At 36.6% G+C, this 14,380-nt stretch overlaps 1 protein-coding gene across 1 annotated transcript in view; it reads right to left on the reverse strand.

The window, feature by feature from the left end:
* Positions 1-1,427: 1,427 nt before the first annotated feature.
* The window catches only part of Tinag (tubulointerstitial nephritis antigen), an 89,400-nt gene continuing 76,447 nt past the window's right edge, over positions 1,428-14,380 (reverse strand). The window contains exons 10-11 of the mRNA XM_021172721.1: positions 12,457-12,502; positions 1,428-1,762 (exon numbers count right to left, since the gene is read on the reverse strand). Coding sequence (XP_021028380.1) covers positions 1,628-1,762; positions 12,457-12,502 — 181 coding nt within the window. The 3' untranslated portion in view covers positions 1,428-1,627. The remainder of the gene's footprint in view (positions 1,763-12,456; positions 12,503-14,380) is intronic.

Raw genomic sequence — 14,380 nt, forward strand, 5'->3', positions numbered from 1 at the left:
ATAGTGACAAAGTAACTTAGACATAGATAGGTAAATGTTTTATTATTATACATAAAACCTAAATATCTACTAAGACCATGTCTTACCACCACCCATTCTTCTCCCTCTGCTGCCTCAAGAAGAACCAAAAACAATAAAGAAGACTCCCTGAGGCTGGCCCTCAGCATGGGATCTATTTACTCCCACTTTTGCTGGGCAAGAAAGAGCCTCCAGAGCAGCATCCAGCCATAGAATTCCTACTTTGTGAGGTATAGTTGCTCTTGCAAGCCTGTCAGTGCATTGTTTACTTAGTGCCCACTAGCTTCTTAGCTGCTCTTTCAGAATCTAAACAAAGCATGCCTTGTAGGGATTGCTTCTAAATCATCCCAGGGTAACAAAACAAATCAAATTATTTCTCCAACTCCTTCCTATTGAAGGAAAGTCAACACCAAGGTGAATCATCCTCGATATTTATGATAAAACTACAGTGATTGTTGATTAACACAACTGCACATATGTTTATGTGTCTGCGCACATGTGTGTGTGTGTGGGTCTGTCTACATGTGGTTCATTCTCACATACTCAGTACTATTGTCTTATCTAATCTAAGTAATTCAGTGCAAACAACAAAAAGTCTTAGGCTATCCTGCCGTTTCAATGTGATCAACTTTGTTCATTTACTGACTAGCTTTGCTTTCCTATTTTGATGCCCATGAATTTCCAAAAGACCATGCCCTTATTTTTGTTTCACCAACTACAGAGAACTAAAATCAAAATTAATGTTAATCTAGTTTACTTTTTAGAGTTTCAAGCAATAAACTGTGATGTTTGTGATAAAGAAATGCATTTATTCAACTCTTGACATCATGGTGTTTTTGTTTTCAGAGGTTAATATGTTAGCTTCCTAAGCACAAACTTTTAGGTAATTGTATAGTAAAGGTTATATATAATGTACTAGCTTCTCCAAATAGAAGTATATTATGTTGAGACAATTCTTCTTTTGCTAGCCTCTAAGCTTTTCTTTGCTTGCTATTGTCTCCAACTCAGATAATACACAGTTCTCAAGTAGCTGTTTATACGTAGTTACTTTTTGTGGGACAGAAATACAAGCAAGATTTAGACAAAATAAAAGGAAACAAACTATTAGCTTATTGAGACAATAATTAAGAATTCATTTCTTCTGCTTCCAGCAAAGCATAAGCAATGCTTAAATGAAGAAAATATTATTTGTTGAAAAGAAAAACATGGATCTGGCACACTGGTGAGTTGGTGTGTGTGTGTATGTGTGTATGTGTGTGTGTGTGTGTGTGTCATTGGCACAAGGTGGGTTCATATAACTTCTCTAAAGGATTGATAGGAAATTTGAAACCTAATCCTGCTACATTGTGAATTATTATATTCAAATGGAAAACCATCATGAGAACAAAATAACACTCAGGGAACTTTGATGACATTTAGCCATTCTTTCTTTTATTAGTATTTTGATAATATAAAGAGGACGGATTAGCGTCTGGAGTAAAACAAGAAAGCAGGAATGTCCTACGCACATAGCAAAAACGCACCCCTTCCTCTGGCTCAGGGAACCTTGGATTGCTAAAATTCGATTTAATGAGTTACTTGAAGGCATGACCTTATGGAAATGTGATAGCTATGGATCATCTGAACTTGTCAGTTGGCCCCACGCTGCGATAATCAATTTCTCAATGTCAGACTCATTTACTCCTCGAAGAATCCTAAAATAGCCATTCTCTCCCCATGACTTTCCCCAGGAATTGGCAGCAATCTGCAGGAAGAAACAAAAACATGAAACTGTTGAGCATTATGCTTTGATATTTTTTTAAAATCCTTTTTCTACAAACAGAAAAATACTATTTAGCTTTAAATTGCCTTTGACTTTTACAAACAGTAATGATTAATCACCTAAATATTTTCTGAATAATGATCAAGGATTTCTGTTTCTTATATCACATTAATATCCCTGCATGGATTCACTGGCAAGAACCAGAACTGATGGCCCTTAAATGTGATGGCATGTGTAGACTGTAAAGGACAGAAAATAAGAACCCCTGAGATGGGAGCCTCACTGAGGAATTCTATAGATTAGATTGGCTTAGAAGCATGCATATGAGGAATTTTCTTAATTTGATTAACTGAGATAGAAAGACCCATCCCTGAATGTGGGCAGCACCATTCACTGGGCCAATCTCTGGGCTGAATGAGAGAGAAAGGAGCATGATGAAAACTTGCTTGCAAGTGTTGGTTTTCCCCCTCTCTGATCCTCTGACGATGGCTACAAGGTGAGCAGTTCCCTCTTTACTTTGTTCCTGTGTTTTCCCCACTATGGTTGACTAGAATCTAAAGATGGGAGCTGAAATAAACCCTTTCTCCCTTAAATTACTTTTATCTGGGTGTTTTGTCATATCAAATGTAGAAGAAAGTATGATACAGTGCATGAGAATTAGGACCCATCCTTGTGTAGAACACCAAATAAATAATATATTATTCTTTGTATTCAGGAAAGTTATAATCTAATGAATTTTGACCATTATGAGCTAAATACTAAGGTGGATAGAGCCTAGAGTGCACTTGAGGTCACTAGCTGTACCACCTTTATTTGCTTGGCTCAGGAAAGATGTGGACCTGCTCTCCAAAATGCAAAGGCAAGGCTATGCAGAAACTGACCATGCTATCATTGTAGAGAGATGCTCGAGCAGAAAGAAGCAGCAAAAACCATCAGCACTAAGCATGAAGCAGTATAAAGAAGTTTATTGAAGTAATTAAATTGTAAAGTAATTCTTGTTACCTAGTTCAACCTAGGAGAAAACCTCAGATTCATCATAGATTATATACTAGCCTCAAACTCACTAAATAGCCGAATGAGAGTCCTTGAAACTACTGTTTTCCTCTCTAGAACTAGCTCTGTAGACAGAAGCCACCAGGCTTGTTTGCTAAATGACTACTTCCAGTTATGTAATCTAATGGAGAATATAAAGCATCTGAGAAAGTAAAATCAGCAGGAATGAGAAATTTTTCCTTTATTCTTTTTCTTTTTAAACTCTGGGGATGAATAGAGAGCTGGGCTGGGTCCAGAATAGCATTGAGATCTAAAGGTTGAGTGAGTAAGTACATTGGGAAGCAAAAGCGCTAATGGAGTGTGCAGAGAATGTCATAGAGGCAGGAGAGGCACATGGAGGGAGTTATTTGACCACATCTAAATGCAGTAGACAAGCTCTGTAAATTAGAGACTTCATAACAACAGCTGCCACCCTTGGCTTCCACTCAGCCTGTGCTGGGTCTAAGATGGAAAGTGATCTTGGGTGTGATCTACACTGATAGTCCCAAGGCATATGGTGTCACAGGCAGCTTCCACGGTTTTCTTCTCTGAGAACAGACTCCCTCAGCTTCAGAAGGTGTCATGATAGCATCAGTTTAAAAAAAAAAAACATCCAATTATCATCAGTGTTTCCTTTTTAGATTTGTCTTTTTTGCCTCTTCAATCATCCCTGACACCTGAAAGGGGCACTCTCAAAGATGGGTCTGACACCGTGAATCCAGTGTGTCCCTTCAAAGTTGAAATGGACTTTGAACACCTGGAAAGTAGACATCCACAAAGTGTGTGAGTGTCTTTACAACTGAGGTCTAAACAAAGTTCTAATTCCCAAATTTTGTAGTCAATATAAATAAATATGTGTAAATATTAAAAAATAATTTGTTGTGTATCTATATATTTGTATATACTTCCCTAATAAAAATATGTCTTCCCTAAGACAGAAAAATCAAGTAAATATAATCTCGAGTGACAAATATTTTAGAAACATTATTTTTATTGTGAAGCTATTATATTACTCTTGTGCATGTTCTCATCTGAGTATCTGAAGATTATTACCATTCAAATGTTGTTATTTTACCTTTGGAGAAACTGGGAAGTACATGTAGAATTTGTTAAACAAATGTAAATCCATTTGCTGATGAAAGCTGAGATAGCTAATTTTAGCTATCAACTTGACTACATCTGGAATCAACTAAAACCTAAATAGTTGAACATGCCTGTTAGAGATTTTTTTTTTTTGAAGAGATCATTTGAAGTGGGAAGACCCATCCTAAATCTGGGATGTGCCATCTGGGGTAGCTTACATGGGACATGGAGAAGGAAGGCTCCCTTTTTGTCAGTTTGTTCCTATTCTCCTGTCAAGTTTATCTATTTTCTTTTTTATTAGACATTTTCTTCATTTACATTTCAAATGCTATCCCGAAAGTCCCCTATATCCCCCCTCCCTGTTCCCCAACCCACCAATTCCCACTCTCTGGCCCTGGCATTCCCCTGTACTGGGGCATATAATCTTGACAAGACCAAGGGCCTCTCCTCCCAATGATGGCCGACTAGGCCATCCTCTGCTACATATGCAGCTAGAGACACGAGCTCTGGAGGTACTGGTTAGTTCATATTTTTGTTCCTCCTATAGGGTTGTAGACCCCTTCAGCTCCTTGGGTATCTTCACAGTAATTTATTAGATTGGAACACAGGGCCCCCAATGGAAGAGGTAGAGAAAGTTTATCTATTTTCTTGCTGAGGAATTCCTTCACTGACATCAGAACCTACTTCTTCAGAATTCCAACACAGACTAAGGGCTTATAGCTCTCTCAGAATCTTGTGGATTCCTAACATAAGATGGGAACTACTGAGATTAATTTATAATCTGTAGAAACAACTTTTTAATAAAGTTTAATGTTGTCACAAAGAGGCAAGAATCTTGGGGTTGGGGTATGATATCTTACATTTAGCCTACCACAAAGTCCATTCATGATAAAAATATTAATAAATTAAAAATAAATTGGCCCTTCCACCATTTTATACACTATATCTTCAAGAAATCTATGCTTAATACCAGTCACTTTTGAAGTATTGAAAGCATTTTTTTTTATCATTAGAGAACAAAGCATAGCATTCATTATTATCAAGCCATCAAGTCTTCAATGGAAGGTCCTTAGGCTCTATTTAAGGAAGACAAAGAAATATGAAGAGTGTTTAATAAGAAATATAATTAACATATTCAAGTGATACAATTCCATATATAAGAGATCTTACTACTTCACAAGAAAACTTTAAGAGCTCATAAACACTTTCATTAAACTTGTGAGGTACAAAATTAACATGTAAATATCAGAAGCTTTTCTACGTACCAATTACGAAAACATTGAGAAAGAAATGTGAGAAATCATCCAATATACAATAGCAAACAAACACACACAAAAACAACAACAACACACCTGGAATAAACAAGAAAGTGAAAATCTGTACATTGAAAACATGAAATCTGAAGAAACTGAAAAGGACACTAGGTGATACCTCTCATGCTAATGGATTACAAAATTATTTTTGTGAAAATGGCCATTCTATTAAGAGCCACCTACAGTTTCAACACAATGTTGATAAAAATTCCAATGCCATAAATAGAAATGGATAAAATAGGCAGTGGAAAAAATATATACAAAATCAACAGAATAGAGTAAACACACACACACACACACACACACACACACACGTCCCCACAACCACAGACACCTGATTTTGACAAATGTAACACTCGTTTTATTTGTTCCTTAAATGTTTGGGGAAATTGAGAAGACTGCCCATATAAAGTTTTTTTTTTGTGTGTGTGTGAGAATGTTGTAATGAAGTAAGTTTTGTAAAACTATCCCAAGAAATGTTCAGGCTTTCTATTGCCATCCTGTTGAAGGTTTCCTTTCTCAGAAATACATACATTTCTTACTAAATAATTTACAGTGTACTGCCACAGAGGTCTACAGCCAAATATTCCATTTTGTGGAGTTAGGAGAGTCCTACAGAGGAGAAAAGGAGCCAGAGAGATCAAAGACACCACAAAAACACAGGCCACAGAATCAAGTGGGCTCAGAGATCAGGGAGCCTGTATGAGTCTGACCTAGTCCTCTGCATATATGTTATAGTTATGTAGCTCGGTGTTTTTATGGGGCTTCTAACAGATAGAGCAGGGACTGTCTCTGACTCTGCCCTGCATTTGGGATTCTTTTCCTCCTCCTGGGTTCCCTCATCCAGCCTTGATCTGAGAATATGTGTCTGGTCTCATAGTTTATTATGCCATATTTGGTTGAAGTCTATGAAAGGCCTGCTGTTTTCTAAGTGAAGGGGGTGAATTCGGGAGAAGGAGAGGGAGTAGGGGAGACACTGGGTATGGGGAAACTGCAGTCAGGATATAGTATATGAGAGAAGAGTAAATAAAAAGGAAAAAACCCTGATGTTCCACCAGAACTTTCTGCAATGGTCTCTTTATTAACTTAGCATGCATTTTGCAGCTTCACTTGCAGTGTGGATTATTTTTATTCTTTTATAGTTTTCAGAAAATTAGTTTTCAAGAAACAATTATTTTCTTTAGTTTGAATGTACTTTCTTTATTATTATTAATTTCAGGCCTTATCTTTATAAATGTTCTTTCTTTTTTCAGTATGAGTTTCTCCACTACTTGAGTCACTTTTTCTTAAAATGGTATTTGAGATTTCTTTTGCAATATAATAATAATTTGTTAATTGTATTGAAAGCTTTCTTCTATTGAGAATTGGCCAAAATTTTGCTTATTCATTTAAATTTTTATTATGTTCCATATCTACCCACTAATTGCAAATACTGATATTGGATCTGTTTTCCACAAAGGGCTAGCCCCTTCTTTATGTAGGAGGATATGCTAAGAGATGCATCTTTTTAGCATGGCAGAGCTTAAGTTGGTCAGGAAATATGAGTTTTATTCACCTCAATCCATATGTGATTTTTAAGCATTGCAAGATGGTCACTACTCAAAGGATCCTGGGATAAAGAAGATTTTGTGCAGATTTTCCATCCCTCTTCCTTTACTTACAGCTCTGTTCCAGTGCTCAGTAAGTGTTTCATGGGAGAAAAACAGACGTAAGCTTTGGGTCTCTCTAGACTTCCTTGTAAGCTGATTCACATTCTCAGTAATATTTTCTCTACCCATGACAAAAAATGATACTCAGCTGGAGTCTGGACCCACTAAATGCTCCCAGATCACAGAAAATGATCCATAATTCATTCAGTTTCCATTTTTAAAATAAAACATAAGTTTAAATATATGGGATCCCGTGTGTGTGTGTGTGTGTGTGTATGCTATTATCTTGGTAGCTATATTTTTCTTTTTGAAACTCCTAACAGTGGGAACAGGTATATCTTTGCCTACTGTTGAGACCCTTTTTCTCCTATTGGGTTGCCTTGCCCAGCCTCAATATAAGAGCTTTTACCTAGTCTTATAGTATTTTGTTTTGTCCTGTCTGGCTATCATCTCTCAAAGACCTGCTCTTTTCTGAAGAGGAAACAGAGGAGGAATAGATCTGAAGGAGAGGAAATGTGTTGGGGGCAAGGAGAAGTGGAGGGAGGGAAAATTGTGGTTGGGATATATTGTATGATAGAAGAATCTATTGTCAAGGCAAAAGAACAAAGAATTGTTTGTTGCTTTTATATAGTTTTGTTTCTGGCTTACTGATATCTACTACATTTTACCCAGCAATAGAAAAACAACAACAACAACAACAAACAACCTCTATTAGAAAATGGGCCAATGTTGTAAATATTTTTAAACTACATCACATAACTTTGGGAAAATAATGAGTAGCTTGTTTTCTATTTCTGGGTGCTTTGGGGGAAAAAAAAGGCAAGAATCTTGTTGAACCCAAAATGGAAATAATACAATGATAAGGAATGCTTTCCTTTACTTCTCCTAAAAATATTTACTCTTCACATATAACAGGGATCAAACCCGTAGCCATCTGTCTGTCTAGTTCACTGATTTAATGTACATGAGCGATACAGCTTCTCTTATATCTCCCCTAAGCCAAAGTGTGATTCCTCAGACAAAGTCCTGAATTAGTCCCTATGTACATAACATTATCTCCCTTAGTATTTACATGTCAAAATAGACAAAGCACAGTATTAGAAGACATTATCTGGAGTTTATTCAGGCCATGGGAAGATATATTTATATTGTTAAAGGCCAGGGCAATGTAAGAAATGGCATTTTATTTTCCCCTATTCTTCAGGAATGAAGGAAGCTACTTTTCTCCTGTTGGTAACTGGAGAAATCCCCTGGTCTCTATTGCTTCATTATGGGACATCTACTGCTAGAAATTTCCACATTCACATTATGCCATAAGCACGTATGAGGTGTGTGCAGCCTGTGCTGTTTTGCTGAGATATTACTCTATGTTGACCTGGCTGTATTGTGAATTGGGCTCTCTTTATAACCCAGGTGCTCCATCCTATGTGTGATATGTCTGTATGTACATGTTGATAACATTGCATTCCTTGGAAAATAAGTCAAACATTATCTCTATTAAAGATGAGCAATAAGTGGTTTGCAACCCTATAGGAAGAACAACCAACCAGACCCCCCAGAGCTCCCAGGGACTAAATAACCAACCAAGGAGTCCACATGGAGGGGCCCATGGCTCCAGCTGCATATGTGCAGAAGATAGCCTTGTTGGGCATCAACGAGAGAAGATGCCCTTGGTCCTGTGAAGGCTTGATGCCCCAGTGTAGGGGAATGTGAGAGCAGGGAGGCAGGAATGTGTGGGAGGGTGGGGGAACACCCTCATAAAAGCAGGGGATGGGGGGGGATATGATAGGGGGATTCTGTAGGGGAAACCAGGAAAGAGAATACCATTTGAAATGTAAATAAAGAAAATACCCAGCTTAAAAAAGAAAAATGAAAAAAAAATATGAGCAATGAGCCTAAGGGCAGGAGCTCAATCTTTAGAACTCATATTAAGAGAGCCTGGTGTGGTGGTGCCTGCTTATAGTCTCAGCTCTAGCAAGTTGAAGAAAATACTAGCAAATTCCATATCAATGAGCAGCAATGAGCTTCCAAAAGTAGCACCAAAGAAACAACACCTGAGGTTGTCCTTAATCTTTACATATCTTCACAGGCAGGAGCACATGTACACACATGAACACACACACATAAGTAGATACACACACATACACACACACACACAATAGTGTATGTATGCAGTAAAAATCTGAAAGCATATATGTGTGGGTATATATTGTCATATGTGTCTGTTCGTGTATTCATATGCATATTGTTTATGGTCTCTCAGTTGGAAAAGATCAAGAATAAGATGTGATGATTTTACACTATTTTCCAATACACATTTCCTCACACCCACTCAACAAATAACTATCCAGCATAATGTGTTGGTAACTGTTATGAGTTAACTATACCAAATCATCTCTTTCTCTAAACATTATAATGAAATTAAACATGCTTCAAATTTGTTCAATAAGAGTCTCAACATAGAGGCTTAATTGCAAATATTAAATATTGCCCTTCATAATATTTTAATTATAAAACATTAATTTTATTTATAAAGACATTTACTAAAAATCATTCCGATGAGTATAAATCCCAACACCTAATGGCTTGTATGGTATATTCATTATGTTTAGTTCATTGATATTTAGATTACAAGGCATAGACATTTTACAATTTCTGGACATGTCTGAGGGCTGAAACCTTACATGAGATAGGTCCCCAAAAGTTCATATGTCTGAATACTTAGTTCCTAGGTGGTGAAATGGTTTGGGATGGATGAGAAGTTGTAGCCTTGTGGGTCAAAATGTAAGTTCTCAGAGATTTCTCTTGTCATGCCTTTGTTCTTCAATCACAGACTCTAATCCTCTGAATTCAGCATGTACTTACATGTACTCACATATGTAAGTCTCAATGAAAAAGAGAAAGCATGACAAAAGACACATACAAACACATGCAGAGAGAGAAAGAGACCACAGAGTCAGAGAAAGAACAGAGAGAGAGAGAGAGAGAGAGAGAGAGAGAGAGAGAGAGAGAGAGAGAGAAGGTTAAAGTAAAATGATAGAGGGAGCCGGGCAGAGGTGGCACACGCCTTTAATCCCAGCACTTGGGAGGAAGAGGCAGTCAGATTTCTGAGTTTGAGGCCAGCCTGATCTACAAAGTGAGTTCCAGGACAGCCAGGGCTATACAGAAAAACCCTGTCTCAAAANAAATCAGGATCAGATTAACAATCTAAACAGTCCCATTTGCCCCAAAGAAATAGAAATAGTCACTAAGAGTCTCCTAACCAAAAAAAAAAAAAAAATAAAAAAGAAAAAAAAGAAAAAGAAAGAAAGAAAGAAAGAAAGAAAGAAAGAAAGAAAGAAAAACAAAACAAAAAGATAGAGGGAAGCATCTAGAAAATTATGTTGGAGCCAAGGCTTGTGCTGAAAGAAATGAGAAGATTAAAGTAAGGTCTTTCAAAAATAGAATTAAGAGCAGGGTGGTCTCAATTTTCAAGACCTCTCCAAGCTAAGCTTCCAACTTGTAAAAAGGAAAGGACTAAAGAATTGTCTGCACCTAAAAAGGTACAAATGGAAGCATATTCAAATGTGATTCAAGAGGTCCAAGCTCCAGACCAAGAAAGGAATCAAATTCTGCAGTATTGACCATGTGGTTCTGGCTTTAGGATCAAAATGATACAAAAAAAAAAAAAAAAAAAAGGTTGTGGAGTCTTCTTTAGCAGTTAAGGAGAAATACTGAGGTCTGGTATGTGGCAGGGGAGGGAAATCTCTGTAAGGAGGCTCTAAAAGCTATTGAGTGAAGCTGTAAAGGCATAAACAGAATTGATTGGAGACCCAAATATGTTATAGATGTCAATTTCTTGAGATACCTGCCAAGGAAATCTTCAGACCTCAAGGGAGAGAAGTTTATTATACAACTGGAAGGGTAGAGTCATCTAAGCCCTTTGGTATCAGACAAGGAGCTACAGAAGTTTCCCTGCTGGGTTTTGTTCTAGTTCTGGGCCAGTATTTCTTCACTGTCTTTATTCTTCCCTTTTGGAATGGCATAGATCTGTTGTTGTATGCTAGAAGTATGTCATTTGCTTTTCTGATTGTACAGAGAGGTAAATTTTAGTAAGAGCTTTGAGTCTTAAAATGAGATCTTGGACTTTTAAACGGTGTTGACATTATGAAAGACTATGGGGATTTATGAGATGGACTAAATGCATTTTGTGCTATGATGTGGCCATAGGCTGTGGGAGTTAGGGAGTGGATTGTAATGGTGTAAATGAAAATGGTCCCCTTAGGCTCATTTGTTGGTGGAAATGTTTGGAAAGGATTAGAAGGTGTGGCCTTATTTAATGAGGTGTGCCTCTGGGAAAGAGCTTTGAGGTTTCAAAAGTCTCAAAATATTCTGTCTTTCTCTGCCATATAGCTATGTCTACTCTAGCTCCACATCTGCTACAATACTCCCCACCATGACGGTCATGGACACTAACATTCTGAGACCATAACCAAGTTATTTCTTTCATAGGTTGCTTTGGCTCTAATGTTTTATCATGAAAATAGAAAAGTAACTCTCTCTCTCTCTCTCTCTCTCTCTCTCTCTCTCTCTCTCTCTCTCTCTGTGTGTGTGTGTGTGTGTGTGTGTGTGTGTCTGTGTGTGTGTATCTGTCTGTGTGTGTCTGTGTGTGTGTGTGTTCTAGTTCTGTGAGTAAAGCCACTTGCTGATAAGCCTGTTATTCAGAGTGAGTTTACCCTTTGCAGCCAACATATTGGATGAGAAAATGACTTCTGTTAGTTGTCCTCTCATGTCCATTTTTCTTGATGTGGATGATAATGTCCATACATATAAATACAAGCTCACAAAATAAATAAATATCAATATAATTTTAAAAACTTAAAAATACGATTTGGGGTAATTAGCTGCTTTCATTATAATTAACTGACCATTTTCTTCAATATGTTCTAATCCTCAAATATTTTATCACCTATATCTATTACGGCTTTTTATTTTGGAGGCATTTTACTGTGAGACAGGTTCTATTATAACCTGAGCTGGATTTCATATTCCATTTTAAATCCATGTATACAAGGATACCTTGAACTCCTGATATAACTGCCTTGGCTTTCTAATTGCTGATGTAATAAGCATGCATCTACAGTCCTGATAAAGCTCCATGTTACTTTTGAAACTACATGTTAAATCCTTCCCATTAAAGATACATGTTTATGTGATAATTGGCATAAATTACTTTTATCTTCTATTAGATATGTATATATATTATACTACATAATATATATATATATATGATATTAATAAAGACCTCAAGTTGGTTGATATGAATACAGATATGAGTGCAGTATAAGTATTATTTTAATCTAGATGATAATAAAACAAATAGTTGTCCTACTGAGTCTCAATTTGAAAGAAACAAAAACAAATTATTCTTTTACAAGTTGAAAACACAGGACTTGAAGAAAACTATTATTTCAATACAAACTATTATAATTAGCTTTGTGTTGAGGAAAACAACAATGTGTGAAAAACATTTCAGAATGTGATTACATAATATCAATCTGGGAAACATGGGGCTGGTTTTCATTTTACCATAAGAATTCAGTTGGAGAGCTTTACATACCCAAAATTTTTCTTTTTTTCCTCGTGCTCCTCTCAGTGTGCCCCATCTACAAATAATAACAATGATTAATTAGTTAAAACATTTTGCTCATGCCTGAGAACATTAATTTCACTGACATTCTCTTTTAAATTTTTCATGTTCTAATCTGCTTTACAACAAAAGTGTCATAATTGACTTCCAGAATTTGCTTGTATAGCTTTATTCTTCACTATAACATTATTTACATGAACAATAAAAAGTTACTTTTATCCAAGTATCATGAAATTAAAGCTGTTTACCACAAAAGACAGACCCTGCCATGAAGGTCTGGTTCTCAAACAAGCAACTGCTACAGTAGTATACTCAACTCACACTACTTGCAAAAGAAGATCCCTTGTGGACTGGGAGGGAGGGAGGAAGAGAGGGAGAGAGGGAGGGAGAAAGGGCTCTAGAGCAAACTGCAGAGTCAAAGACACCACTCTCACTCTTAGGAGTACCACAAAAACATCAAGCTAACAACCATAGCACATGCACAGATCTAGTGCAGACCCATGCATTGTTCCTGTTTGTATGAGACAAGATTTTGCTAGGTGACATGGGCCAAAAACTCACTATACAGATCAAGTTATGTGGATATATCTTGCCTCTACTTCCTAGCCTCTAGAGTTATAAAACTTATACTACCATACTCATATTATGTTGCTTTTTATTATAAACACATAACTCCCACTGTGGGCGTTTCCTATGAAGCACTGGATTGTATGATGACTTTCATCTTCATATAATTTGATGGATTATGAGAATGAAATGTGTTATTCTGTGACATTGTACTAACATGTCTTTAACATATACAATCTCATCCTCAGAGTTTCTTTACATTAAATCAAGACAAAATTTTATAGAACAAGCTTTGCCAGAAAATATACAAACATCATTCAAATATTTTACGATCTGTCCATTTGTACAAATGGCATTTATGATTAAAAGAATAATTATAACAAAATACAAAGTTGTTGTCCAAAGATGACAGGCATATGTTGTACAACAATATTCTCTCTCTATTAAAACATTTCCTCCAGAATAATGGGGAATGCACTCTTAAAACTCAGAAAGTAAACAACTCATAAGTATTACAAGGTTCCTGAAACTAAAAAATGCACAGGGTTCCTACCCAAGATATAAATTGGAGGAGGAAAGACTGACCATCTGAGCTGCCTAAAAATGTGAGGCTGCCTGCAAGTCATAGAGTGAACTTCAAGGTTGTAGTTCCAATAAATTTTCACCCAGGTTCAGGTAAGTTTCAGTGATACAGGTGCCCTGAGCTGTCCAAGCTTCTGTAAGTAACTGCTCAGCTACACTTCTGGTAGCAAGTCCTATAAATTCATTGATTCACAGAGTTTTGTGGAGTCATTATTTTGCTATATAGTTGGTGATCTATCTCAATTAAATAGATGTTTGTTTTGAGCTCTCCTGGGAAAGTTTTACACAATAACTTCCAATAGGATTCTTAGAATACTCTGAGTTTGGAACCTTTGTCATGAGCTTGTGAAAGAAAATGTAATAAGGATGGTTAAGAAAATCTGAAGATCATCTCTGCTTTCTTTTAATTCTGTCCAAGACTGGGTGCTAGTTGCACTTATGATTTCTGCTTTTTACTTTGCTGCATAAAAAAACATGTTGGCTTGAATTTCTGGGCAGCTTAATGTGTATGTTATTAAGAGAAGAGTACACTTTCCAAAATCATTGCATAGTTTTATAACTGTTTTTTTTAACTCATTGCAACTTTTCAAAAGCCATGGATTGTTGAAAAAAATCTCATTCATAAGTGTCTCAAAATATTAGAAGGCCAATGCCTCTTTCACATCCTAGAACCCATCAGGGGAGAGGAGGGGGGGAAGAGAGAGAGAGAGAGAGAGAGAGAGAGAGAGAGAGAGAGAGAGAGAGA

The sequence above is a fragment of the Mus caroli genome, chromosome 9 (genome assembly GCF_900094665.2).
Source record: "Mus caroli chromosome 9, CAROLI_EIJ_v1.1, whole genome shotgun sequence".
Classification (NCBI taxonomy): Eukaryota; Metazoa; Chordata; class Mammalia; order Rodentia; family Muridae; genus Mus; species Mus caroli.